Raw genomic sequence first — 26,293 nt, 5'->3', positions numbered from 1 at the left:
TATACACCCACTATAAGGAATGGGTGTTCGAAGACAAAAGAGCGTTAAGACAAACGTTATTGTTTATCAGTGGAAATCTACCTGCTTATCCTGAGCCGGTGATCAATCGCAGCACTACCATCAGGTGTTCTTAATAAGTGACTAATCTATCTGACACATCAAATTACATCTGTGATTAAGCCTCTCTGATCAATACAATTGATAATGGCTTCTAAACAAAGCTTTATTTCCAGACTGTACCGAGATGGTGTGTTTCCTTGTTTCCACTCATTTAATTAGAAAGGATAACAAATCGGTTGTTAAACCTCGAGTGATTTTCTTTTTGCTAAAAGGATGTGGAACGCGCAGAAGGCAATACACCTACCTGGCCATAAATCAAGGTATTACATTATGGATGGCAGGGAATCTCAATTGCTTTCCATTCTCTTTCTCTGAGGGACTGAACCGTGTTAAAATTACATTTTTCCGGGGAGTTTTACTAGGATTTTTTTTTTTCCAGCAACACTCAGACTAAACAGTCATCACCTTCATATGATCTCATATCATCACCTGCCTAAGATTTCTCCCCACCAAACTTCCCCCTCATCCCCAACTGTCAAAGTTTAAAGTTTTGTTTTGCAGCTGTGCTCAGCTACATTTATCGAGTTATGGAGCTCCACTCCAGAAAAACACCTTTTTCTACCTACATGTGCTCACATGCTGTGCCTTGAACACTCCAAGGGGGAAGGACATGCCAATTAGACACTTTGAAGTTACCTGTCCACACCATTTTCAAAACAGACTTCTCCATAAGATGATTCACCCATTGTCACCCATTTGAGAGACAACACTTTAGAGGTGCTGGTTTCTTTCTGTTGATGGCAAGGGCAGCCGTGAGTGCCTAGCGAAGAGTCGGGTATTGAGCTCTTAAATACCTGCTGATGTTTTGGGGCAAATGGATGCCAACTGCCTTCCACACAGTTTGCTTCGTAAAATTTGGTTGGACACACTCTGTGTCCCTACACGCACTTGTTCCATGCTGATGTCATCAATGACCACTTCTACCCAGGACATGCAGACATACACAAACGACATCTGACATTAACTCAGGAGTAGCAGGTACTGTCTCCACGGACAAAAAAACATGTTATAGTGCTCACAACTGCGATTTCTGAATCAGTCCCATTTAATGACTATGGGTAGTGACTGGTGGAAATGCAGAATTATCCCAGTCCAATATTTCAGCATTCCATTACGAAAAACAAACCCCAAAGGATTCTTCTATACTTGCTAGTGCTTGGGCATTAAGGGTTTGCAAAATGACTGAGTGTGTTTTTACATCAGAATCCGGAAAAATATTTTCAGTGGTTTAATTCACTGGAGAGATAAAAAAAGCTGTTTTGGATTAAACTTTCCAATGAGGAAAATAATTTTGAAAAAGCAGAAAGAAAATATTAACACTTCAAGTATTTATTCTTCTATTTTGAATGTACTGTATTTAATTGAATTTCTTTAAATGTCCATAAAAATGAAATGAAGCATTTAGTTGGCTTTCAGACGAATGTTTTTAATGACCCTGACTTTTCCCTTTACTGGATTCCAGGAGAACATTTCTTCAAACGACTCCATTTAACTGTACAGGCACACTTGAAATAATTTCCGAACCAAAGAAAACCATATCTTAGTAGATAAAAGCGGGGCCAAAAGCCATCCTTGCATCCAGCAAAGCTCCTCCAGGGATCAGCTTGTCCCCAGGATGCTATTCTATCGTTAATAAGCATTGGGTAGAACAGTCCTTCTGTCTCTAGCCTAACTGCAAGCAATGCCAAGAGAGAGAGGATGAGAAGACATCCTCTTCCACTTTTTCCTCTTTTGGGAGGTGGGATGCAAATATCAAGCAGGATACGCATCTTCCCACCCCTTCCCCCAGCAATGCGATCCCTTGTTTTCGGAGCCTGACAGCCTGCCACTGGTCCCTACACCTCCTTTACCCACAAAACCAGGACCTGTAAGTTGAGAGAGGCACTTGGAGGGGGAGAGGTCCAACTCGATGCCTCAACTTGGGGCTTTGACAGCACTGCTGTGGGATGGGATGGGACGTGATGGGGTGGGACAGCACCAAGACCAAAAGCTTGCTTTCTTTGCCACACTGATCTCTACAATTTAAGACTGAGCATGGGTGGCTGTATCAAAATCTCCCAAGCTCTCTGCAGGCTGCCCGCTGGGGAATTGTGTTAGCATAGACCCTTTCAACATCACCTACCCGTGTCCTGTCTCGCAGGTTGGTCTGCAGCTCCTCTGCTCACAGCAACACCCCGCAGCCTCTCTCCTGCTCTGAAACCCCATGTGCCCAACGTGTGGTGTGCCAGGCCTGCTCCTCGAGGGAGGCACAGCTCCATGGCTGCTGCCTGAGGCCGGGATGGAGAAACCTTGTAAGGCCGGAGAGCAAAGGTGGCATCATTGACCTGGCCCTCCTGTCCTGATCACTGAAGCAGGGCGTGGGTTAAGGGGACCGGAGAGCCTTCCAGGAGGACTGCCCGGTGTGTTGTGTGCTCCATATCACGTGAACAAGGAGATCTCAGCTGCCTGGCCCAACTTCATAGATACCTTGCAGCCTTGGAGCATACCCTTCCTTCCTCTGCTTCGCCACTGGGGCAGGAGGAATTTTGGCATGGGGATGGGATTCAATGGAAGGAGAAGGTCGCCATAACTTCTCTTGAAGCAAACCAAGGCCTATGAGAACTTCAGGCTTTCAGATCCCAGGGAAAAACTGGTTAAGGCACTTCCAGTTCAGAGAGATGGGAGACTGACTGTGATTAAACACACTGAGACACCTAAGCTAGGCTTACCTGGCTGGGAGGCAGCAAGTGATCCCCAGCGAGCTATTCAAACTCTTGGTTGATTGAATCAGACTTTGGAAGTACCTATTTCTCTCCCTCCTAATGTAAGAGCTCAACATCAGCTGGAGTGACTGCCCTGCTCGAGCAGCAGAACGGGTGAGAAATGGCATGGGCAAGGCAGATGTGAGGCTGGCTGATGTTGGCTTGCAGGCCAGGGAGAGAAGAGAGCATCCCCATACCTGAAGTCTGGTTATCCCCAATAAGCTCTGCCAAGCACTGGCTGCGCTCCTCTTCAATCTCCTGCATGATGATGCACTCCGGACGTGTGCTGGATGCCTGCAGAAAGGGCAGAGAAGAAGAGAGTGAGCAAAACTCATCTATCCTCAGAGATGCGTTCCCGGGGATTCATGGCCACCTGAGTTCCCCTGGGCCACTGCACAATGGGGATATATACCCAGCATAATTTTATGTTTGCTTGAGAGAAGGAAGTGTAACCCAGAGCCTGCTGAAAAAAAACAGCCTTTCCCTCCATGCCTTCCTTAAAAAAAAAACAAACTATTTTTTTCTGATGATCAGGAGGAATTCTGCTTCTTTATGCTCTGGGAACCCTGCCTGACTAACCTCACACCAACAGCTATCTAGGGCAGGAAGATGGCAGTTTTAATATTCATGCCAAGAGCAGTGGGATCTGTGCTTATAAGGTTTCTTCCCTCCATTCTCACATGGCCTGCCTCCTGGCTCATGCTAATTCAAAGCAAAACAAAAACCAAATCAAATAAGAACGAAATCTCTGATGCAGATTAGGAGATCAAGGAGCTAAGAAGCAGGAAATTCCTAATGACAAGACTTTTTCCCCCAAGTGGTTTCTCCTCAGTCAGACCTAATTATATTGTGTTTGTAATACAACAGTGGCTATAAATGTTCAGGTGGTTAATCGTGGACTCCTTACAACATGTAATTCATGAACTGCCTCAATCATAAAATGTGCAAATGACAATTTGCATTCCAAAAAAGGAACCAGGAGCTGGACAATGGGTCACATAACACAGTGTCCCCTTGTCACCAACACGCTCTCAACTTGGAGGGAACACCTTGCTTCATTGCTATGGCAATTGCAAGCCGAAATTGAGGTCCTATTACGCACGGTGCTGCACAAAACCCCGTCTCTTTCAAAGAGATTGGAAATGGCATTCAGCAGGGAGAAACCTATTCAGAAACTCAGCTGCAAAGAGACGGCAAAGGGGAATGATGTGAAGAAAGCAGAAGTCTTGGCTTGAGTTTATACCGTCACTGTTAAATGCAATGCAGGAAAAAACATGAGTTGGGTGAACTTCAGGGACAGATTTGGAGGGCAGGGGATGAGCCTTTGCCTGTAAGAAGTCAGCGATTCAGTGTTCACTCTTGCTGGATTTTGGAAAAAGCATATATTTTAATCAGAAATAGGCAGAGAAAGGAAAAAAAAAAAGATCTTTTCATGTCTCGTTTCAAAATGTGTGAGCTATTTCTCTATCCATATATTTGCCAGACAAGTTTGTGAGACAGAAGGCCCAGAAATCCTTTGAAGGAACAATTGTTTGATGTAAATTGCCCTTGGGATTAAAATTATAAAATAATTTAGCACATTAAATTTATTCTCACCATTTCTTATTAACCCAACCTGCTCTTTTCCCTGTTTCACCCCATGTCTTGTTCGGACTGTAATTTCCTTTAGGTTGGGAATGGGCCTTGATTAGTAGTGTATAAACAATTAATTATGTGGTTTTATAGTCAAATTAAAAATAAAAAAACAAACATGAGAAGGGGGGAATTATTTGGAGTTGTCTTGGTACTCAAATGTTTCTTTTTCCCAAAGGGAAACAGATCTTAGGAAATTTTATCTTGGTTCATCTAAAATACCATAGATTCATTTTGTTTTGATTTACAGTCCTTCTTGACTTTTTATTTTAACCTTAAAAAAGTGGGAGGGGAAGCGTGAGAGATTTGCAGAACATTTGCTGTAAAAATAAAGATTGAAATGTTTTCAAAACATCCTGACTTTTTCAAAGGAAAGTTTTAACTCTCTGGACTTAAACTATTGCCAAACTCATCTCACATCTATAAATAACTCAAGTTTTCACTTTATAAATTAATTCATACAGCTCTAACTTTGATCAGGCTTGGCAAAGTGCTGTGTACTTCTACAACATATTTTAATTTTTTTTTTATGCAGTAAGTTTTCTACCAAGCCCATTAGCAAGTGCTTCACTGTCGCATCTTCCCTTCACTAAAAATGCATGCCTAAATTGGTTGATTGCATATTTACCTCACCAGCCTGGTATTTACCTTAGAGTAAATGTTTTATCACCTTTCAAAAAAAAAAATTAGGCTGATTCACCATTAGTATTCTGAAAAGTGGGTTCGCGATAGATTCAGGTAAACTTGATTATAGATGTAACAAACAGACAACACCAAGTTGGGCGGGAGTGTTGATCTGCTCGAGGGTAGGAAGGCTCTGCAGAGGGACCTGGACGGGCTGGATCGATGGGCCCAGGCCAACTGTATGAGGTTCAACAAGGCCAAGTGCCGGGTCCTGCACTTGGGTCACAACAACCCCATGCAGCGCTACAGGCTTGGGGAAGAGTGGCTGGAAAGCTGCCTGTCGGAAAAGGACCTGGGGGTGCTGGTCGAGAGCCGGCTGAACATGAGCCGGCAGTGTGCCCAGGCGGCCAAGAAGGCCAATGGCATCCTGGTCTGTATCAGAAATAGTGTGGCCAGCAGGAGTAGGGAAGCGATCGTGCCCCTGTCCTCGGCCCTGGTGAGGCCGCACCTCGAACACTGTGTTCAGTTTTGGGCCCCTCACGACAAGAAGGACGTTGAGGTGCTGGAGCGTGTCCAGAGAAGGGCAACGAGGCTGGTGAGGGGTCTGGAGAACAAGTCTGATGAGGAGCGGCTGAGGGAACTGGGGTTGTTTAGCCTGGAGAAAAGGAGGCTGAGGGGAGACCTCATCGCTCTCTACAACCACCTGACAGGAGGTTGTAGCGAGGTGGGGGTCGGTCTCTTCTCCCAAGTAACAAGCGACAGGATGAGAGGAAATGGCCTCAAGTTGTGCCAGGGGAGGTTTAGATTGGACATGAGGAAAAAATTTCTTCACCGAGAGGGTTGTCAAGCATTGGAAGAGGCTGCCCAGGGAAGTGGTGGAGTCACCATCCCTGGAGGTATTTAGAAGACGTGTAGATGTGGTGCTTAGGGACATGGTTTAGTGGTGGACTTGGCAGTGCTGGGTTAATGGTTGGACTTGATGATCTTAAAGGTCCTTTCTAACCTAAATGATTCTATGGAATTCTGTGATTCTATAAAGAAACAAAGAAAGAAAGAGTGGGATGTATCTCACCTTGTCTATCAGTGGGACGTGTCTTCCTTCATTTTAGCTGGGTAAAAGCTGTATGTTTAGTCTGAACTGATTTTTACCGTTCCTTCTAGTCCACAGGGAGCTAGCGAGCATCAGCCCTGAAGGCTTTCATCCCACTTCGCTGACTGTAGTTGGACCAGTTCAATCTAAAATATCTACTATTTAGCTGGAGAAGGTCAGTGATGTGTGAATTTAATGTCTAAAGACCTTTAACTGAATCATCAAGGTCAACAAACAGACACACATTGGAGGCCCTCTAGTTTATGGCTCATTTTCCACATTAACTAAACAAGTAAATAAATAACCCAAACAATCACAACCACCCTCCTTCTACCTCCCTAGTGATAACACTAATAACCCTCACATATCGCAGCTGTCATTGCTATAGGCTAACAAAGGCAGCTGGAACAAAAAAAAAAAAAAAAAAAATTAAAAAAATCACAGTTTTGGGCATCATTAGGAAACAGACAAGTGTGTCTTTTTTTGTTGGTAGGTCATCAGTTCAGCTGGCATGATGGTGAGCAGGGCAACAAGTTCAGCTGCCTTAATTCATCTCCCAGTTGACAAAATGCTCATGGCTGAAAAGACCTTTCAAGAGCTGCGAGTTTTGCCTGCCAAGGGGGATCTTCCCTAGGATGCGAGGCTAAATAACTCTCCCTCCTTGGTGTATTCCTCCTAGAAAAGCTTGAAGTAGACTTTATAGACAGCTTGGTACAAACTCACTTTACTTATTCCCCAGCTCTGTTTTTTTGCTGTGCTGTTTTGTTTCCTTTGTTTGTTTTTTCCTGTGGAAAAGGCAGAGATTTTGGGCTTTGGCATCTTTCACTACAGTGGGCAACTGGCCACGCAGACATGGGGCTGAGGGCTACACTAATTCACACTTCCCATCCAAAAAGTGTAGATAAAGGAAAAGCATGACCAGCTTTGGTTAGCTCACATTAACATCAGCTAGTGAACAGTAATCCAGTTTCCTGGGCAAATCCGTTGTGGGTGAAGCTGAAACTCCGTAAACCCTCCTTCGCTAAGCCCTCCTGGCATGCCCAAGATACCATGTGAAAATTGTGGTGGGTTTGTCAGGGGTCATTTTTCCTGCACACACTCTGAAGCCCTGAGCAGAAAGATGAAGGGAATGTTTTTTCTGGATGTGATTTCCTGCAGCTCTGAATTCTGCAGCAACTCTCATGTGGAATTATCCCCAAAGTCTTTATTAATGAGAGTTTTCCTTCCCGCTGGATCCCAACAGTTGTTAGAGGATTACCGCACAGTCTGCTACTGCAAAGAAAGCCATTGTGTACACTCTTTAATTAAATACAATTCAAAGGATTGTCACAGACTGAAGGAGCTGCAGAAATGTTTTGTCTCATCTACGCTGTCTGCCATTAGCAGGGCCAGGCTAACCACGGGCCAACTCCTTTGCTCACATGGCAACTCCTCAAAGGCAGGCAGGATTCACAGTGAAGCCACAGCTGCTGGTGAGCAGGAGTATGGGCCCACAAGAAGTGACGTGAGCCTCAGTACTGCCCTTTCTCCTGATCCCAGGGTGTTCCTGGGCTCACCTGGAGCTCACCATATGGAGACTCCAGCAGAGATGGGGACTAGGGTGACCACAGTGATAATAGGATTTGGAGTCAAACAAGGAAGGAGCAGAATTGAAAAGCCTACAGATGATGAAATCACATCCCTCACCCATTTCTGTTCAACTCCCAAAGCCTACGGAGTAGCGACACGAAAATTTCTTATACCATTACTACCTTCCCATAGCTTCTGTGAAGGCAGTAACAGTATAAGACAAGAGCATCAGTTGCCTTCCTACAGTTTCCATAACATGACTTCAGTCACTGCTCTAGGTGGAGATGGAGTTTCTCAACCCTTTTTCATGTGGACAGCAAAGGAAATGAAAGATTTTAGCAGGCAGGTCTTATTTCAAGCCTCAGTAGCATAACCTGAAGGAGTTACTTCTGGCTAGTTGCCAGAAGAGCTCACCATTAATTTCAGTCCAGGGGCTTTCATTTATGCTCGTTATTTGTAGGAATGCAGGACTGAAGAAACTTCTTACGCAACAATCTTGGCTTTGATTTCTTCCATAACTTCACTCAGCTCTGTCTTAAAACTAGATTTTCAGTTTCTTTTTAGTTTCTTCCTTTTGAACATCCTCAGGAAAATGCAGTTTTATTCCTAAAAACCCTCTGAGTGAGCCAAAAAAATACTGTGTACAAGTGCAAGAATGAGCAAAGAGAGTGGACCAAAGGAAGACACCGACACAGGATTTTTATCTATACTGATGGGTAACACAATATAACTTCCAGCAATAACACTGTCAAACTTAAAAGCTGTGAAAGCTCTGGTGGTCTTGAGAAAAAAATAAAAAAGAAAGTATTTATGGAGTATTATAATTATTTGCTCTTCTAAAGGACCTTTGTCTAAGAATCCAAAACCATGTTACAAATACGTCATGACAGCAGGGGGAAGTAAATGTTAGATACCAGTAATACAGACATAAACTGAGAGATAAAACCAAGTTCAAAACATACCAAACACCCTGTGTGGCCTTTGTAGGATCAATAAAGAAGGACTTGCCAAAACAATGTTTTTTAAGCAGAGGCAAGCTATATTCTGCTATGACCTCTACTCATGTTGTAAATACACTGCTCTGCAACCAGCCGTCAGTAAGGGACTCTCAGAGCACAGGTAGCAGCATGTGTCCCTAAGAGACTTCCAAATAAAAGAGGTCCAGGCAAATACCCAAGTACCCTGACTCTCACTTTGCTGTTCAAACCACTCCATTTTATGCTTCTGCCAAATATAATCATGCCAATAACAGACCTATCATTTGACAAGGAAAGCAGATGGTTTTTTCCAGCTCATCTAAGCAGGCCCTGTTAAACAAAGGCAACTTGGCCAAATCAATCCAGCAGCTTGGAGGCACGGAGGCTTCATTTATTCTGATTGTCCCCTTTCTGTGTGAGGGGTTGGAAGATCAAGGAAACATATGCAGAGTGTTTTGCAAAGAGCTCAGAGAACCAGAAGGAAAGGGAAGCTGAGCAGCTGTGTTGCTTAACTCCTTAGTGACAAGCTTGCATACGCCTGTCTTGGAAAGCAGCTGAATTAGGGTCTTAAGGAAGAAATGATGCCGTGGCACTGGAGTAATGACACACAGCGATTAAAGGACAGGCAGCACTTGAGTAAATTCTCACAACTGAGTAGGAGACAGCTCTGATGGCTGGGTAAGCACATGTACCTCCTTACTTTAAATTATCATCTGTAGTGGGTAAGTATGAATTTCCTTTCCAGGAAGCTCAGATGAAGGATTTTAATTCAGGCTATTGCAGAAAGAGAGGGATGCTGCAACACTGAGATCAGTGGTGTTTACATCGACAATTCAGAGCAAATAGCAAAGTGTTATAATATCGCTCTTAATGGTTAAGAAAAAATAAGCAAGGAGTGACAGTGATTATCCCAAGAGTACACAGGGGCAGCAAAGGAAGGAAAAAAGGGGACTCCACTACATGACTGTAGAAATTGGAGGGCAGCAAAGTAACCTGTAGTTTTCCCTGAACTACTGGTCATTGACTGCTTTTAATTTCCTTTTACCGTCAGGTCTAAGGACCAGAGCCTGGCTGAGGAAAATTCTGTTCCTTTTCTTATAGATTGTTCAGAATCTTAACTGCTAAACTGATCAAACCTTCTGGAGAAAGTTCACCTCCAAAGCTTCCGCTCAGCCAATTACAGGAAGAGCAGAAATACAAAGGATGTGCAAATCCAGAACTGCTTGACCCCCAGGACTCAGAAAGATGATTTGGGGATCCATTGGGCCTTCATCTGCCTACTGCACATTGATCATCCTTCCTCACCTGAAGACAGAAGCAGGCGCTTTTAGGACATGAGTCACTTCAGACTAAAGGAACTGCCTAAAATAGGTTAGAGGAAACTTACCCTACACTGCTTCAACAGGGAGCCTTAGGCAACTGGCTGAGGGGTGGAGGCCTACACTGCAAATATCTAAAGTTAAATGAGAGAAAACCCACAGACCTGGGCTCGTCTCTAAACTGAATGATTCCCCTCCAGACAGCCCCATCCTTCCCCAGCGTACTCCAAGAGCAGATGTGAGATGGTACCTGGCAGGATCCCTATCGGGAAGTTGACTGAAAGACTAGTAAGTGCTCTAGTATGTTTACAGGTTGTTGTTTTCAAGATATATTAACTTTGAAATGCTGTTGTTCAAAAAAAGGTACTTAGCTTCAGGAGAATGTGCAGGTACCCTGTTCATCCTGTCCTGAATTGCTGCCCATCCAGCACCAAGTCATCTCCTGAGTAGCCACCTCTTGACTGCTGCGCATAGAAGAAATGGTCCCTAATTCAATTGTAGGCTCAGAAGGGACTAGAAAGCCCAGAGCAGATGTCTCCGCAAAACCTGCAAGTTGCTTGTGCTCATTCCTGTCTTCTCTGTCCTGGGCCAGATGCTAACTCCTGACAAAGCCTCCATCCATCCAGCTCTGATTCTTGCCCTGGGCAACCACAGGGGCTCCCATCCAGTCCTGCCTGCTCTTCACTGCATCTCCTGTTGCTTCAGTTCACTCCAACTGTGTCACCAAAATCTTGTTTTCCTCCCGAATCCAACCTAGATGTTACCACCAACCAAGTCCACCTGCCACAACATTGAAGAAGATTTGGACTGAGCTCAGACCTGCTCAGATGGCCCCAGAAAGTTGTAAGGCTTTGGGTGGGGTGTAGAGCACAAGGGGTTCCCAAATCCAGAGCAATGGAGACTGGCAGTTTGAGCAACACCCTGGGGAATCCACAGGCACATAAGCGGGCAGTTCAGTGTCACAGGAGGCTGTGACAAAATAAGAGCTTAATCAAAATCACAGTGAAGTCCCTGTGGTTTCTTCCCTGCCCTTCACGTTCTCAGTCATCCCTTCGACCTCTCCCGCTGCCTGGGAGCTGCATACACGGGTCACATACACCAAACCTTTGGAAACAGGACCCCACCAGCCTCCCGCAAGGCTGGCTATTGGATATTATTTATAACCAGGGAGCTGGATAAAGAAAGATGGATGTTCTCCAGTTCTCAGAAATACTGCAGTGGTCTGGTTTGAGGAACAATAGTTTTGATTAGCAACATGGGCAGCTCCTTTTAACTTTTAGGGGCACTGAAAGCTCTGAGGATGTCTAGAAATCCAGTGTTAGTCCAGCATTACTGCACCATCAGTAAAGCAAGGGCTGGAGTGACTGACACCAGGCTCGCCCACCATTCATGCTGAAAACCCTCACAGCTGCAATAAGCGGCCACTTCACCTGGAGCTCTAGGGCTGTCTGGAGAGGATGCATTTCCCATGCCCAGCTTCTCATTGCAAACTCAGCGTTTTGTTTTGTTTTGTTTTTTTCATGCACTCAGGGAAGGGCTGAACAGCAAAGTGCTAATGTTACAGAGCAGTCTAGCAGCCAGTGTCCCAGGCATGGCCTTTCCTTTTCAGAGCAGGCACTCTGAAGCTCAGTGGCAGCTAGCAGTGTGGACGAAAGAGGGTGTTTGGCATTTACTGGGTGTCCTCTCCTTGCTTTGGCATAGCAGCCTTAGCATCTCCAGCTAAGCAGTCAAAACTGGACACATTCAGCATTTGGAGCACTCAGTTCTCGAAACTTTCCTGAGCTCACTGAACAGTAAATGGCTTTAGGACACGGATCTTCCGATCTTCTGTCCCAGCAACTGTTAGAAAAAGCAAACTGGGTCAGAGCACAGGTCTGTCAAGGTCAGTACCACTTCCCCAAGAGCAACCAGGAGGAGATAAAGGAACAAGAAACATAGAAAACATAGGAAAAAAGACATGCATATTATAATCCTTCCTACGGCGTATGTCTTCCAGCAGTCACCACAGCGCCCTTCTACAATACAGCTGGTGATAAGGTTTTAACCTTCCTGGCTATCAATACCTTCAACATCTTTTATTAAACCAAATTAGGACCAATTCCAGGATGATTTTACTACTCATACATCACTTACCCTCCTGAAAAAGTGTCCCTAACAGGGCTTGTTTGTGCCACTATTCAAAGCTTTCTATTGAAATCCAGGTACATGCCTGGAACAATCTATAAATGCATCTCATTTCAAAGTGTTCACTTCAAAAGACTGATTACCTACAAGGGAGAGTACAAAAAATACAAAGATGTTGGCAAAAGATGAGTTTGGTTCATTCAGAGATCAGGAAGAAATTAATCCTCCCTCTTTCAAATGAAGCAGAAGTGATTCAGTCAACAAGGCTCTGGGTGAGGATGTTACTTAGGGATTTATAAAGCATCCTTTATAAAGCATCAGAGCTCTATATAGAAAGATTCTTCACGGACAGTCTGAAGCATCCAGGCGGGTCTTCCAGGAAGAAGAGCCTACCGGGACGAGCTCCCTGCCTAGGCTGTGTTTCAGAACAAAGGATCAAGTCATTGTTCTTAATAATGAGGGAGTCAAGAGTACCCAAGTGATTTGGAGCCGCTCCGAGCACAAGACTCGCCATCTTCAACAAAATCAGGACAGGGCCACCCTTCCCTTCTTTGGCTGAGGATGGAAGGAAGCAAAAGGGCGAGTCACTTGCTAAAACATGTGAGGGAGAGGAAGGTTAGGACAACCATGGGGAGCATTGCTGCAGTGAAGAACAAAGATTCACAGGAGTGGGAAAAACCATGCAGAGAGCAACTGAAGGGATCCTTACCTAAGAGAGTGCAGGATGGACACACAGAGACAGCTTTGATTTAGAAGAACAGAATATGCTGGAGATGGCTGCCTGGTTGTCCAGAGCTCTTCTAGGGGAAAGCTGCTAATTACATTTATGTTTGGGAGTTTTGGATTCAGCCGTTGTTTTTGATACCCCTCACTGTGCCCAATGGCTAGTCTATATTGAGAACACAGCACATCTGAGCAATTGATAAAGAGGAACTTGTTCTCATCAGGACTTAATGAACTGACTAAAGATGGAGATTTTAGGAGGGACTTACATGAGAGCTGAAACTATCAGCATTCACCCCGCACAATTTTGAGTAGTCTGTGTGAAGGATCAGTATGAAAACATGAAAATAATTCAAAACGTGGTTCCACTCTTCCTGGTCGAAAAGAAGGACTTAAAGCTACAGGTTGTAACATGAGCCCAAGAGCCTTAGACACACACGAAAATTTAACAAATATGACATGACACACACACACAGATGCTGTCTAAACCAGACATGCATGCAACACTTCCACCTGAAGAGAGCATCGATGTCTTCCCAGGAGCCTGAGGGCCGCATTTAGTATCTCTGACAGTCCCAACCACCTTCCTCTTAATAACACTCAGAAAAGACTCAGCATCCCAGAATGCAAGGGTGCTGTGACAGGGCTGCATCTCAACTATCGTCACTTCTGCTGAGTGAGTGTCAAGTGAAACAGATGATCAAAGTGAAGGGTCAGATGCTAGAAATATCTGCATTACAAATTAAAGCAACCTGCTGGTGATTTCCATGGTTTGAACACGGCGAGGCTTGGCCAGGAAAGAGTTTACCAATGGTTTTAAGGAAGCAAGGATCTCACCCTCGCTTCCTGCATAGCCTCACCGTCCCAGCTTGGCTGTTAGCTACAGCTTTGCTTCCCATCGGTCCCTGAAGCGAAGGCAACTTGCAGCTGCTTTCCACTGTGCAACTAGATTGTGATGAACTGGCTACTCAGGTAGATAATTAATTCTACTTTATTGTGCTGGGCATTTTCTTTTGTTATTCCTTACCTGCTAACAACACAGATGGGGGAAAGAGCTCAGAGGGAAGATGTTTCTGCTTTGTCTATTTAAAGGAGAAAAAATACAAGGGCACAAATGACACAGAAAATGAATGCTTAGATGGCAAAACCAAATCTTAGCACTACAGTATCACCAGACCTCTCTCAGGTGATGCCACTGGCTGTAGATCTCAGAATGTTTTACAAAGGTAGTACCTCTAGCCTCTTTTGACAGATGGAGAAACCAAGGCAGAAAGCCCAAGATCATCCAGCAAGTTAGTAGCTAAAAAAAACCCAAGCCCCAAAAAACCCCAACCCACAAAAAAAAACCCACAACAAAAATGTCAGGTTGGTCTGGCTGCCTCCCAAAACTCCTTCCTTATACCAAAGATAGATAAAAGCAGTCACACAACCCCCCTAAATACTTCACACTCTGTGTTACCAGCATTTGCATGTCTCTAAAAGACCTTTCCACATGCCAGTGTACGCTGATGTCCACCTCTGTCAGAGATGTCCTGCTTTCTATGAAATATTTAAATGTTCTCCTCAAAACACCCTGGTCAGCCAGCAAAGAGCCGACTGAGAAAAAGAGAATTGGGATGGGAGAGAGTGGGAAAGGAGTCGGCCCTTGTTCCATGGCAACAAGAGAAAGACTTCAAGTCGCACTTTAGGAATATTGGATAGGAGGAAAATAATAGATTAGATAATTAGGAAGATAAAACCTGAGATGGACATTAGGAGTGATCAGAACACCTGGGCAGAGTGGCTGATGGCTCTGGAAAGAAAACGATGTTTAGATCAGTACAAGGAGCAGAAAACCTCTGAGCACTGCTAGAAGTCTAGCCTTTGCTGTCAAGACCAACTCAGCTAAGCAGAAAATGTCTTTCAGTGATATGAATAAAAAGAGAACAACAACAGGGGGGAAAAAAGAGTGAAATTGCTGTGCAAAGTGCTGAAATTCAAGACAAAACTAAACATAGCCCCCAAAAAAGAGAAGTCACATTCAGCCCCACCCCCCACTTCTGTTCACTGGCTTCTCCAATGATTTGGAGATAAAAATATAAGTTTACTAACACAAAGTGGAATAGTTACACATGGTGAAAATGACGTAGCTTGAATAATTGAGAACAACAACAGGGCTGACTGTGAAGGCAAACAAGGGTACGGAAACTGTTGTATATGAGGTGAAAGCCACTCAAAAGAGAACAACGTGCTCAGATTAGATGGTGGGAGTGGTACCATCTGGCTGAAAGTCAACAAATGTAATGCTTTTTTATATGTCGGAAGGAGAGGAAAAAAAAGATCCAGGCAGCTATCGGCAAGTTAGTCTGAGCACAAAAGTACACAAGACTTTTGAACACCACTTGAAGGAAACAGTAATTGAAAGCATGGCAGCAACGGAGATTTGGGTAAAATACAAAATGTGGTTTATCAAAAGTAAATCGTGGCAATGTAACTGATAGCTTTTTTTGATAAGGTTTTGATAAGGTTCCTGGGTTTTTTTTGAAGAGAGTAAAATCAGTGGATCTAATCTTTCCTAACTTCAGTAAATAGTCTGACGGCATGCCAAAAGGAATGACTGCCTTAAGGATTGATACGGGGATTAATACAACAACTGGAAGGAAACTAAGGAAGTGGCTAAGCGTGAAGACTGCAGGTTGTGTTGAAGGCAGAAATACAGAGCCACAGGGAGGTCTGCAGTGGTATTAGTTAAGGATCCACTGGCTTTAATAAGGATGGAATGAAATGCAGTGATAAAAAGAGAAGAGGAAAGAGGGATCGACCAACAAAAAGGTCCATGAGAATCTGAAACCTCCGGTGGAAACGACAGAGCAAAAGGACCTGTTAGCTGATTGAACTCGAGGGAAGCTGGACCACATACAACAAAGCGGACCAACCAAAATATTATGGGCAACAAACTCTTCTCCACATGGTCTCTGTCTCCAGCAAACACCCCTTGGAGCATTTTCTGAACATCCTCATAGAGCGTAACGTTCCTTGGTGGCCTCAGTGAGCAGGGTGGTGCAGAATCCGTCACACACGTGCACACATGTCTGCAAATGGCTGATGCAGATCTGCCTACAACAGAGGGGGCAAGGACCCTTAATAGGGGCAGAGAGGGATAATTTAAAGGATGATGGTGGTGCCTCTGTAATAATCAGTACTAATCAGCCCTTCACAGCCACCTCCTCCATGCCTCAGCAGCACCTACCTGCCCTACAACTTCTCATCCAGAGCCTGATCTTTCCTGGCTCCTCTCCAGCATCCCTTGATGCTGTATGCTTGGTCACATCAAATCAAGAGACAGCAATGATACCAGACGGCTGCCCCAGAAACTGCAGTCCTGCAGGTTAGCTACAACAATGCTGGAAAGCCAGGAGGAGGAGAAAAGAAAGAAAAAAAGAAAAAAAACAAAAGAGAGGGAGAGAAAGAAAAAACCATAGCAACTAAACCCAACTTTGGTTCTGGGGAAGAACATATGAAACCGAGCCAAAAACCATTTTGCTGACTCTCCATCTCCTTCAAGTATGTAAACTGAATTAGCTGAGAGACAAGCAGTAGCATGCTGAGCAGCAGGAATATCAGTGAGGGGCCCAGGGAACATCTACATCCCCAGCATTCACCTCCAGAAGGGTGAAAGAGGGGAGAAAAGGAAAGCTGCTGTTGAGAAATCAACCCTACCTGTTGCTTATTCCTCCTTTGTCTTGTGTGCCTTTCAAACGTTGGTTATAACATGGGATAACAGAAGAGGAAATTTTCATGCGTCCCTTTGACTTCACTGGGATTTTGGTTCTCAAATGACCTTACGAAGTGGGGCGATTTCAGATTGACACTCAGCTCTTCTGTGCATGCATAAAGAAATATGGCTCTGCACAAAGCCAATAACAAGAGTGGTCATTTTTGCTAATATAGCCTGGATTCCTAGGCTGTATCCTACTGATACTATCTCAGTGGTACTAAGCAGTAATTTCTGGTTTTTACAGAGCAAATCTGAGACAGTTAGATGCTCTGGCAAGCTGAATGCAAGAGCCTGAGCCCCAGAAAAAGCTCAATCCTGTATTAGTGACACTCGTATTATGCCTCCAGCTAATAACATATTCATGGCCTGATTAACTAATTCTCTCCGCTTGTAAGCTGGTGGAAGTTCATCCAACATAATAGCAAAGTAACATAGGTGTGAGTTATCCCTTATAATTATTGTTTTAACAACCTGTTAAGTAGTAAATTTGGCCAAAGGAATATCCCAATATTGGTCAATGCAAGGATTCAGCAGAGGCATCCTGGTGACTACAGGAGATCAGGTAGGGCCTAGTGTTACCTAATCATCGAATTACAGAAATGCTGCGTGGAAGGGACCTCTGGATCACGCTGGTCCAGCCTTCAGCTCGAAGCCAGACTAGCACCAACACTACTCTTGCTCAGCCACAGATTTCTCTAACCAAGTGTTAAAACCCTCCAAGCATGGAGACTGCACAATCTTTCTAGGTGACTGTTTTGTTGCTGGACAACTCTCTTAGTGTAGAAATCTCTGTCTTATTTGTAAATGCTCTTCAAGTACCTTTTGAATACAACCTTGGGGACAACATAACTTGAGCTCAAAGAAGAGCCACACCACCACCTCTTATACAGCAAAAGGTCATCTACATAGTTAGGTTTCCACTTTTTCACCTTTAAAAATAATAACCAATAAATTTGCACTGGGAGGCGGTAGCCTTTTTGCAGGGTAAATTGTTAAGACACAAACTTCAGTCAAAGAGATTTCTATTGACTTGGAAACAGCCAGGATTTCACCCTAGGTAGACTGGATGACACCCTAGTAGACTGGTAAACAGGATTTCCAGGTGGCTGGCACAATATACACCCTGGTTAATATACGTCCTGGCTAACTGACTTGGTAATGACTTGAGAATGGCATCATAAGAATGATTAAAGGTCTGGAAAACCTGCTAATTCCAAAACAAAACAGCTCAGCTAAACTTACAGAGAGAGAGAGAGAAGAAAAAAAAAAAAAAGAGTCTAATCAATCACAACAAGCAAGTGCCTAAACCATAAGAAGATTTCCTACCAAGGATAACTATTTAATATGAAAAAAAAGGCTTAACAAATTCCTGTGACTGAATTCTCTACTGAGACAAGTGTGGATTAGAAGTAAAGCACTACTTGGGAATGGTTTAACACTGACTGGCATGACTTACCAGAAGAGTGTCTTCAAATCATTCGGGTCTGTTTGTACTGCAGGTCCAAAGCAGAAACTGATGGTTGGGGCTATGCAGATGGTCAGACTAAATTTCACAGAGTCAAACAGATGACCTCCAGAGGTCCCTTCCAACCTCAACCAGCCTGTGATTCTCTGTGAAAATGATTTCAAGTTGGCCAAGAGAAAAGGGAGCAGGTGCAATTCTTGGGATTCTTCTTTTAACAATCTAGCTATCACATTCACAGATTAAGGGCAAAGAAAAACCAACAAAGATTAGGAGGGTCCATAAGGGACGGCCTATTTTATCCCTGTGTGATACGTAAGAAGTCCCAGCAATGGTTTCTGACAAGCTTTTGTCCCATCCTTTGTCAAGCGTCCCCAGTGGCAGAGACTCCACAGTGTCCTTATAGACCCTAATCAATTCCTAGGCTTCTCTATGCTGACCATCAGAAAGATTTTGTCTATTTTGTGAAACGCTAAAGTTCTGTGGCTGCAATTTAAGGCCCAATTTCTAGTTCTACCCAGACTGGTTGTGGAGAACGGATTTTTTTTTCCCCCCTGCTTCTTATTTGCAGTAGTCTTTTCATATACTTAAAGACAAGTTGTGTTTTCTCCCTTCAGTATTTTTTTTTTCCAGAATACACATCCCCAGTTCTTTCACTTTTTTCCCCCACAGCATTTTTCAGACCTTTCACCTTCTTCTGGCCCTGCCTGGACTCTCTCCAACTTCTTCAAGGGCTTTTGCCCCAAACTGGACACATCTGCTCCAGTTAAAAGTCCACCAGGGATCACTTGCCTCTTCTCCTTTAACCAAAACAAAAGTTTGGTTCCAGTCTATTGTTTATGTTACTTGCAGCCTAACATAATCAGCAGGCAAACATAAGAGGAGTTGCCTATGTGTTCAGCCCCTGCTCTGAACCCTTGACATGGAAAATAAGACTAAAACAGGCAAAAAAGACTGAGAAATTCTGATTTTGCAGGCGGAGAAGAGAAGCTTACAAAGCTGAGGATGACAAGACGTTTCATCGGGAGCAGGCACCAAGTGTAACTCTTCCAGATCCCTTATCTAAGGCTTAAGAACAGAATCACCTTTCAGCAAATTCCGGTAATATCAGTGCGGCAGGTGAATGCCACACTCCAATGAACTTTGTGTTGCAGGGTCACAGCTGAACAGGAAAAATAAACCGCAAGCAATAACACTGTCCCAGAGAAGCAGAAAAGCTCTCTGAAAAGGGCGTCCCCTTCATACCCTCCAACTCCCTAAGTGTCACAACAAGTTCCAATATCTCTTGAATATATACGTTCATGTTGAAAGAGAAGGTAAAAATACAGTTTTGCCCTGCAAAGATCAACAGCAATTGATAAAAGAAGGCTTCTTAAAGAAAACAGCATTTCCCCATTTTAGTTCCTCTCTATTTATAAAGCCCAGAAGCCCACATGCACACACGTGAACCTCACTGAGAGCTCCCCAGACAGGCGGGCTTCACAGCATACCTGGGACTTTCCTTATTATAAATAAGGATTGAATTGCCTTCAAACATCAGGAAGCTTAAACTAACATTGAAGGAATGGAGGTAACCAGGGAAATTATTCTGCAGAGGAGGCATCTCCGTCTGCTGTGGTTTTACTTTTTCCCCAGGGTTTGTACAGCTGCCCAGGAGCAGTCAGCCAACAGACCTTGACATCATCCCCTAAACACAGTCACCCTCGACATCTGAACCTCTCTGTCCCTTGGGGTGAGCAGACCTGAACGCAGCATCTGTCTGAGGGGGACACTGTTAACACAATACATTACCGCTCTGGAAAATGCTGTTTTCCACCCTGACCTGTCTCTGAGATTTCAGCATCACTAAGCACCGATGTGAGCAGTGCAGGTCTCCAGGGAGCTGTGGGCAAAGCTGCGCAAGATCTCCCTGGAGCGGCCGTGGTGCACCTACAGCCCCAAGACATTGCACTCCTTGTTCAAACACACACGCTCGCCGGGTAGGTGTTAGCTCTGGCCAACACTCGCGCAGCTGCAACGCTTGCTCTTCTTCCCGGATTGCTGATAGCTTCTCCAAGCACCCGATTCCATCAGAGACAGCTGTAGCTCCTCACGCTGTGTCCCTCCTGCCCAGCTGCCTGGGCCCTTTTAGTTCATTTGTGATCCACGATATTCCTTCACCTTTTTGCCTGAGACAACTTCACATGCGATGCCTTGCCTGGTATTTTAACAGCGACCGGTGTAAGACCTTCGCCTGCAATCCCCAGCCGACACCACTGTCTTGTTAGGGTATTAATTCAGGATGCAGCTGGAAATAAGATGTCACCTGCTACGCCATCCATATGCACTTTCTGTTTCTCTAACAACGAGTCCAGCCAAGTGTATCCATCCAAGGAGGATAAATCTCACGGCTTCAAGAAACTCTGGATGTATGTAGAGATGAAACTGTGCAAGCGGATTTAAAACCCCATTAAAAATCCCTCTGCAATAGCTCAAGCTGCTGTCAAAGTTTCTAGACACAAAATGCCTTAGGGGAAATAACCACAAAACCCAAGGTATCTTAAAGTAAGTAAGGTGCATAATTAAAAAATAAAAACAATAATTTAAAAAAAATCCAGTGCCTCTTCCCTCCAAGGTTTTACCCTGAGCAGAGGTTTCTTGGCCACATTACAAACTCCTGGAAATCACAGGTTTCCCGCAGAAGGCATTCACCACAGTAACAATTCAAGCACGGACACACAACAAACGTATTCCAAGAATTTTCTAAAAACATTAACTGACAAAACCCAGCCAAGTTTTTAAGCTTGCCATCCAAGTCACATGAATAGGAATATATTCTATAAACACAGACATATCTCTGGAAACAATGATACCTAACAGGAGATCCCCATTTGTACGTATTCTACTTACTGAAAGCTGAGTTTAATATAAGGCACGTTTCTTTTTCTCCTCTGGTATTATTAATGGTACTAGCCATAAAATTGGTAATGAAACAGCACTTAAATTGTTCATAACAACATTAAAACTATCTCCCCGTGAAAAGAATGAAGTTCCCCTCTCAGATCCTCTCTGTGAACTGTGGGAAATTTCACTGCACTGATTAGAATGTTTATTAAAAGTTGATTTTTGAGTAAACAATTGTAGCAAACGGATTGCTGCACTTATGTGCTCTTCTCTGTTGATCCTTCATACCTTTTTGGGAGATGTTTGCCTACGCTTTCAGAAGGATGTCATTAAGATGATGTTATCTTTTTCCCACCTCCGACTTCTGATCTGTATTTTCCAGAAAGCAACTCCAGCATGTTGTGGTACCCTATTAAAATATCCCCACTGTCCCCCAAATTATGCTTCTGTAATAAAACCTGTCTTCACTCCTCTTGTGATCTCTGTGTCCTACCTGACACATAACCTTCCCCTCCTGACGGCTGGGTACCCGCCCGATGATGGGGTACCTCCTTCACCACATGCCCCTGCTTGCCCTATTTGCACACAGTGCTGTGAGACAGGTCACGGTTCTTCTGGAAGGACGGGCCAGGTGGCCAAAAAGATAATAAACCAAGCCAAGCATGATTTCCCAATCGAAACGATTAACTTTGAGCAAAACCTAATCTCAGTTCAACTATGAATTAAAAGGAGGAATCAGAAGTGAAAATAAATAAGTAAACCAGCAACCCAAACCCAGCAATATTTACTAAATGGAAGAGAAATACAGATGAAGAAATATAAATAATGTATCATGAAGCTTAGAAGTATTATATGGGAACCTCAAGACACCAGGAAAAATATGCAGCTGGTAAGAATAAGAGATTAATGAGAAGTTATTATTTTAACGGTTTTTCTTGCTTGGTTGGTTGGTTTGGGGTTTTGTTTTGTTGGGGTTTTTTGGTGTGGTTTTTTTGGTTTGCTTGGCTTTTTTTTTTAAACAAAAGCATTACAACAAACAAAATCTTACAGATGGTACAGTCCAGCAGGGGAAAGTTCAACGTGTGATTTTGATCTGTATTTGGAAAGCAGCAGGGCAATGTGCGTGTGTCCGATAATGATGAAGCTTTTTCCAGTCCATTAGTAACAAAGGCAGATGTTAAACAACATCTACAAGAGATAAACATTTGTCGTGGTTTAACCCTATCTGGCAACTAAGCCCCACCCAGCCGCTCACTCACTCCCCCTGCAGCGGGATGGGGGAGAGAATCGGAAGAGCAAAAGTGAGGAAACTCGTGGGTTCAGATAAAGAAGTTTAATAAGTAAAGCAAAAGCCGCGCACACAAGCAAAGCAAAACAAGGAATTCATTCACTCCTTCCCATGGGCAGGCAGGTGTTCAGCCATCTCCAGGACAGCAGGGCTCCATCACGCATAACGGTGACTTGGGGAGACAAACGCCATCACTCCGAACGTCCCCCCCTTCCTTCTCCTTCCCCCAGCTTTATATGCTGAGCATGACGTCATATGGTGTGGGATATCCCTTGGGTCAGTTGGGGTCAGCTGTCCCGGCTGTGTCCCCTCCCAGCTTCTTGTGCCCCCCCAGCCTGCTCGCTGGTGGGGTGGGGTGAGAGGCAGAAAAGGCCTTGACTGTGTGTCAGCACTGCTCAGCAGTAAGGAAAACATCCCTGTGTTATCAGCACTGTTTCCAGCACCAATCCAAAACACAGCCCCGCACTAGCTACTGGGAAGAAAATTAACTCTATCCCAGCCAAACCAGCACAACATTTAAAATCAGCAGGCCTGGATAACTTGCACGTAAGAACACTTATAATAGCTGGCTGAGAAGGTCTATTTGAATACAGCCAAATGCAAAAGCTGCACTCAAGAAAGAAAAGGTTCAGCACAAGCCTCCAGTACGGCAGGCTGAATTCTGGAAAAGAAGTAATATGGTGGAGGATCTGGGGAATAAAAGAGGTAAATAATTCGTCGTGAACTCCCAGTATGTGCTGCTGAGAAAAGGCTAACACAACTGTTTGCTGTATAAACTGAACAGCAAGGAAGAACAAGAAGATAATACTCCTTTCCTACATGGTATTGGGAAGCCTGTATTGTGACACTAACGTCACACATTTTAAAAGGGCAATAAAGACCAAGGGAGGGTGTGGAAAGGAAGCATAAAAGCAATTAGTGGAGCTCCGCATCCTTCTGGAGCAAGACCTGGATGCCCTCAGTACAAGGTTATCTCAGTAGACACTGGGCACCTATGTTTAGGCAACTCAATCAGGTGTTGAATGTCTTCAGAGGTACTCTACTATAAGGCAATTCAATCTAGCAGAGAAATGCACAATGGCATGCAAAGTGGAAACCTAGGCAAATTCGTAACTCTCTCCAGGGTATCGAGATTAATAGCTAGGGCAAGGGGAAACAGATGTGCTGACCTGTCCATCTCAGCTCCTGAAAAGAAGAGTTCGACGAAATGTGATTTATGCTTTATCAGAAACAGGTTGTTGGACTCAACTTACTGGAGGTAACTGGTGAAAACTAGTTGCTTTCAATAACTAGCCAAATAAAATAATCTACCCTTCCCATCAGGGATTACTCTAATCTTAATATAGCTACAACTGCACAGACTTCCTGGGTTTCTGATGTCAGATCTTGGCCCAGGCACTGAGACGTTACATTCCACTTGGATTTTCTCAAATAGCTGCTGGCCTCTAATCATGGAAGCTGACTTGCTCTTGCTGCTGTATGTTTGGAAAAAAACCACATTCAAATAATGAAGTTTCAATAATGTTCTGAACTTCAAGAGGAGGAACTGCTGCACAGAAGTCCTTACAAACTCCACTTTAGGGGCACTCCTGTTTGATTAACACCTGTTTGTTAGGAAAAGCCTGATCAAGGTCTCAATATCCACGTCATGCAGCAAGAAGAAACAAAGCAAAATCATATTGATATTGCTGGAGCCACTGGGTGCTGCCAATCCCCAAGGCTTCATCAGGAAACTTGCAGTATTTTCCCTTTGTCCTGGCATGGTTAGTGCATCCCAGGCAACGAACGAGCAGCAGCAGCAGGCTTCTAGTCATCTTGATTGCACAGAAAAGAAAGATACCAAACATCTGTAATCCAGGACACAAATAAATGAGAAATTCAACTTTTTCAGAATCGTTTCATTATTTTTGCTGCTGTTTTTGCTTCTTTAGCTTTTGGGGTTGCCAAAAGTGACTAGCAGCTATTGGTATTTCACCCGTACAGACTGGTGATGTCGAGCTGGTCTCTGTACACACACGACTAGACACAGACGTATCGTAACTCAAGGCAGAATTCATTTGTCCGAAGTTTGCTGCCCAGTCCCACAAGAAATACTCGAGCAGAGCTGGAACAGCATATGAGCTGGCTGGTATAAGAAAGGGACTATGGGAGACCTGTGCCCTCTGCACAGGCACCTGGGAGCCCTAAGCTATCTGAAATGGCGCAAGGCCCTACCTGTGGGCAGCTAAAGCAAACCTCAAAGCTCCAGCGACCATAATGAAATGACTAGAGTTAGACGCCTAAATCTGCAAACCAGTCCCACCTTGGGGACATTTTTACAGGACAAAAGGAGGGTCTGCATCCAGTTCTTACTACTGGATGAAGGATGCTGGGAGTCTAGCTGTCCTTTGCATAACATCTTCCTCTGTTCCAGTGTATGGGACAAAGAAATCAATCTTGAACGAAGGAGCTGTCCTGCTGTTCCAGGGAAGAGACACCATTCTTACTTTTCTTTGCTATCTTCTGGTCTTCAAAGCAAGAACATCCATGTCGTCACTTGTGGGTTTGCTGGACCCTACAAGCCCAGGCTTGCAGTACTGAGCCAGGGACACAGTGAACTCTGGTGCATCTGCCAATTACGAACTATTTGGACGTACTTAACCTAATGAAAACAAATGGATTGTGCAATTCCTGTGACTGCAGATGTGCTGTGGGACAGTGTTTCAACCCACTTGCTATCTTAGGTGCCCCCATCCGTATAAAGGAGGGTTGCGCCGTACATGGCTTATCAGACTCATCTGGGTGTTAATCTGGAAACACGGACCCAGAACACATCTGCAGTGCTGGGATTTCACAACCCAATTGCTTTACTCTTCCTGTGAAGAGTTTAACCTTTTCCCTGAGGGTCATCTATGGTCAGAGCTGAAAATGCATCTCAGTGGCACAAGCTCATACAGCCATGGCAGAGGTTGCTCCAGCTAGGGAAGATCTTCCAGACAAGGCAGTGCAGGCTATTGCCAACAGGCATCATGTTTTCAGGACAGGAGTCCTTAGGAAGCTCTTCCCAGCTCTGCAGCCTTCCAGCTAGACAAGTGAAAAATGAGGATATTCTATTCAGCAGCCCGTGCCTGCTCACCGCAATGAAAAATTGTGTTCGCCATCATCTGGTTCTTGCCATTAACGTCCCTTAACTGTGTTTCCTGCCTCAAGGGGTTGCTTCCTGCCCAGAACATCCCATTCCCAGCCCTGCACACATTACCGAGGACTGCTATTTGTAGATGAGAATTTATGGCACTTTGACATAGCACAAAGCTGGAACGCTTTTAAATCATAGCAAAACTGGCACCGGGATACGGCTGTGCCTTGTGCATCCCTCATAGGTTTAATCAAGCTATGAGTAGTTCTGAGAGAAAGTGGCTCCTCTAAGCGTGGAAATGCAGCTTTGCCTCTTCATTTCGTTCCTAAATTCCGACGCTCGGGATCAAGGGAATTACACAGAAGACACAGCAGTGGCACAGGGTGAGGAAAGAGAAGAAGCAACAAAGCCTAAAATCAAATCTTAGTACCTCATTACGAGACATATGTTTTAATATAAAGCCTATTATTTCAGTCATCATAGCTGCGCTTACTGTCACTTATAACTGATGTGCTTTATGTGCTCACAAGACGGCAGGCAAGGAGGGAGCGCTCTTCTTCCACAGCTTTCCCAACCTGGGCAAGGAGCCATCCACTGCTGCACACTCCCAGCACGCCTGTCTAGCTACACATCCAAAACTGAGCTTTGCAAAGTGCTTTAGGAAAATGAAACTCAAGGACCCTGCCCCATTTATTTACAGCAACACTCCAGACTATAATTGTGATTATGTGGACTGGAAATACTCTTATGGGTGAATAAATGAAATAAAAAAAAAACTTAAAAAAATAAATCTGCAAGACCTTTGAGAGTTCTGGGTGGCGTTTATAACTATCACCTTGCTGCATTTCTGGTCCAGCCTCTCTTTTTGT

At 44.2% G+C, this 26,293-nt stretch overlaps 1 protein-coding gene across 1 annotated transcript in view; it reads right to left on the bottom strand.

Annotated features, from left to right (window-relative positions):
• LOC143157247 (vasoactive intestinal polypeptide receptor) overlaps positions 1-26,293 on the bottom strand; it is a 122,804-nt gene that overhangs the window by 79,155 nt on the left and 17,356 nt on the right. The window contains exon 2 of the mRNA XM_076332035.1: positions 3,059-3,155. Within this exon, the coding sequence (XP_076188150.1) occupies positions 3,059-3,155 (97 nt within the window). The remainder of the gene's footprint in view (positions 1-3,058; positions 3,156-26,293) is intronic.

This window comes from Aptenodytes patagonicus, chromosome 2 (assembly GCF_965638725.1).
Source record: "Aptenodytes patagonicus chromosome 2, bAptPat1.pri.cur, whole genome shotgun sequence".
Lineage (NCBI taxonomy): Eukaryota > Metazoa > Chordata > Aves > Sphenisciformes > Spheniscidae > Aptenodytes > Aptenodytes patagonicus.
The sequence above is the reverse complement of the archived record's forward strand: the minus strand, read 5'-3'. Positions and strand labels throughout refer to the sequence as shown.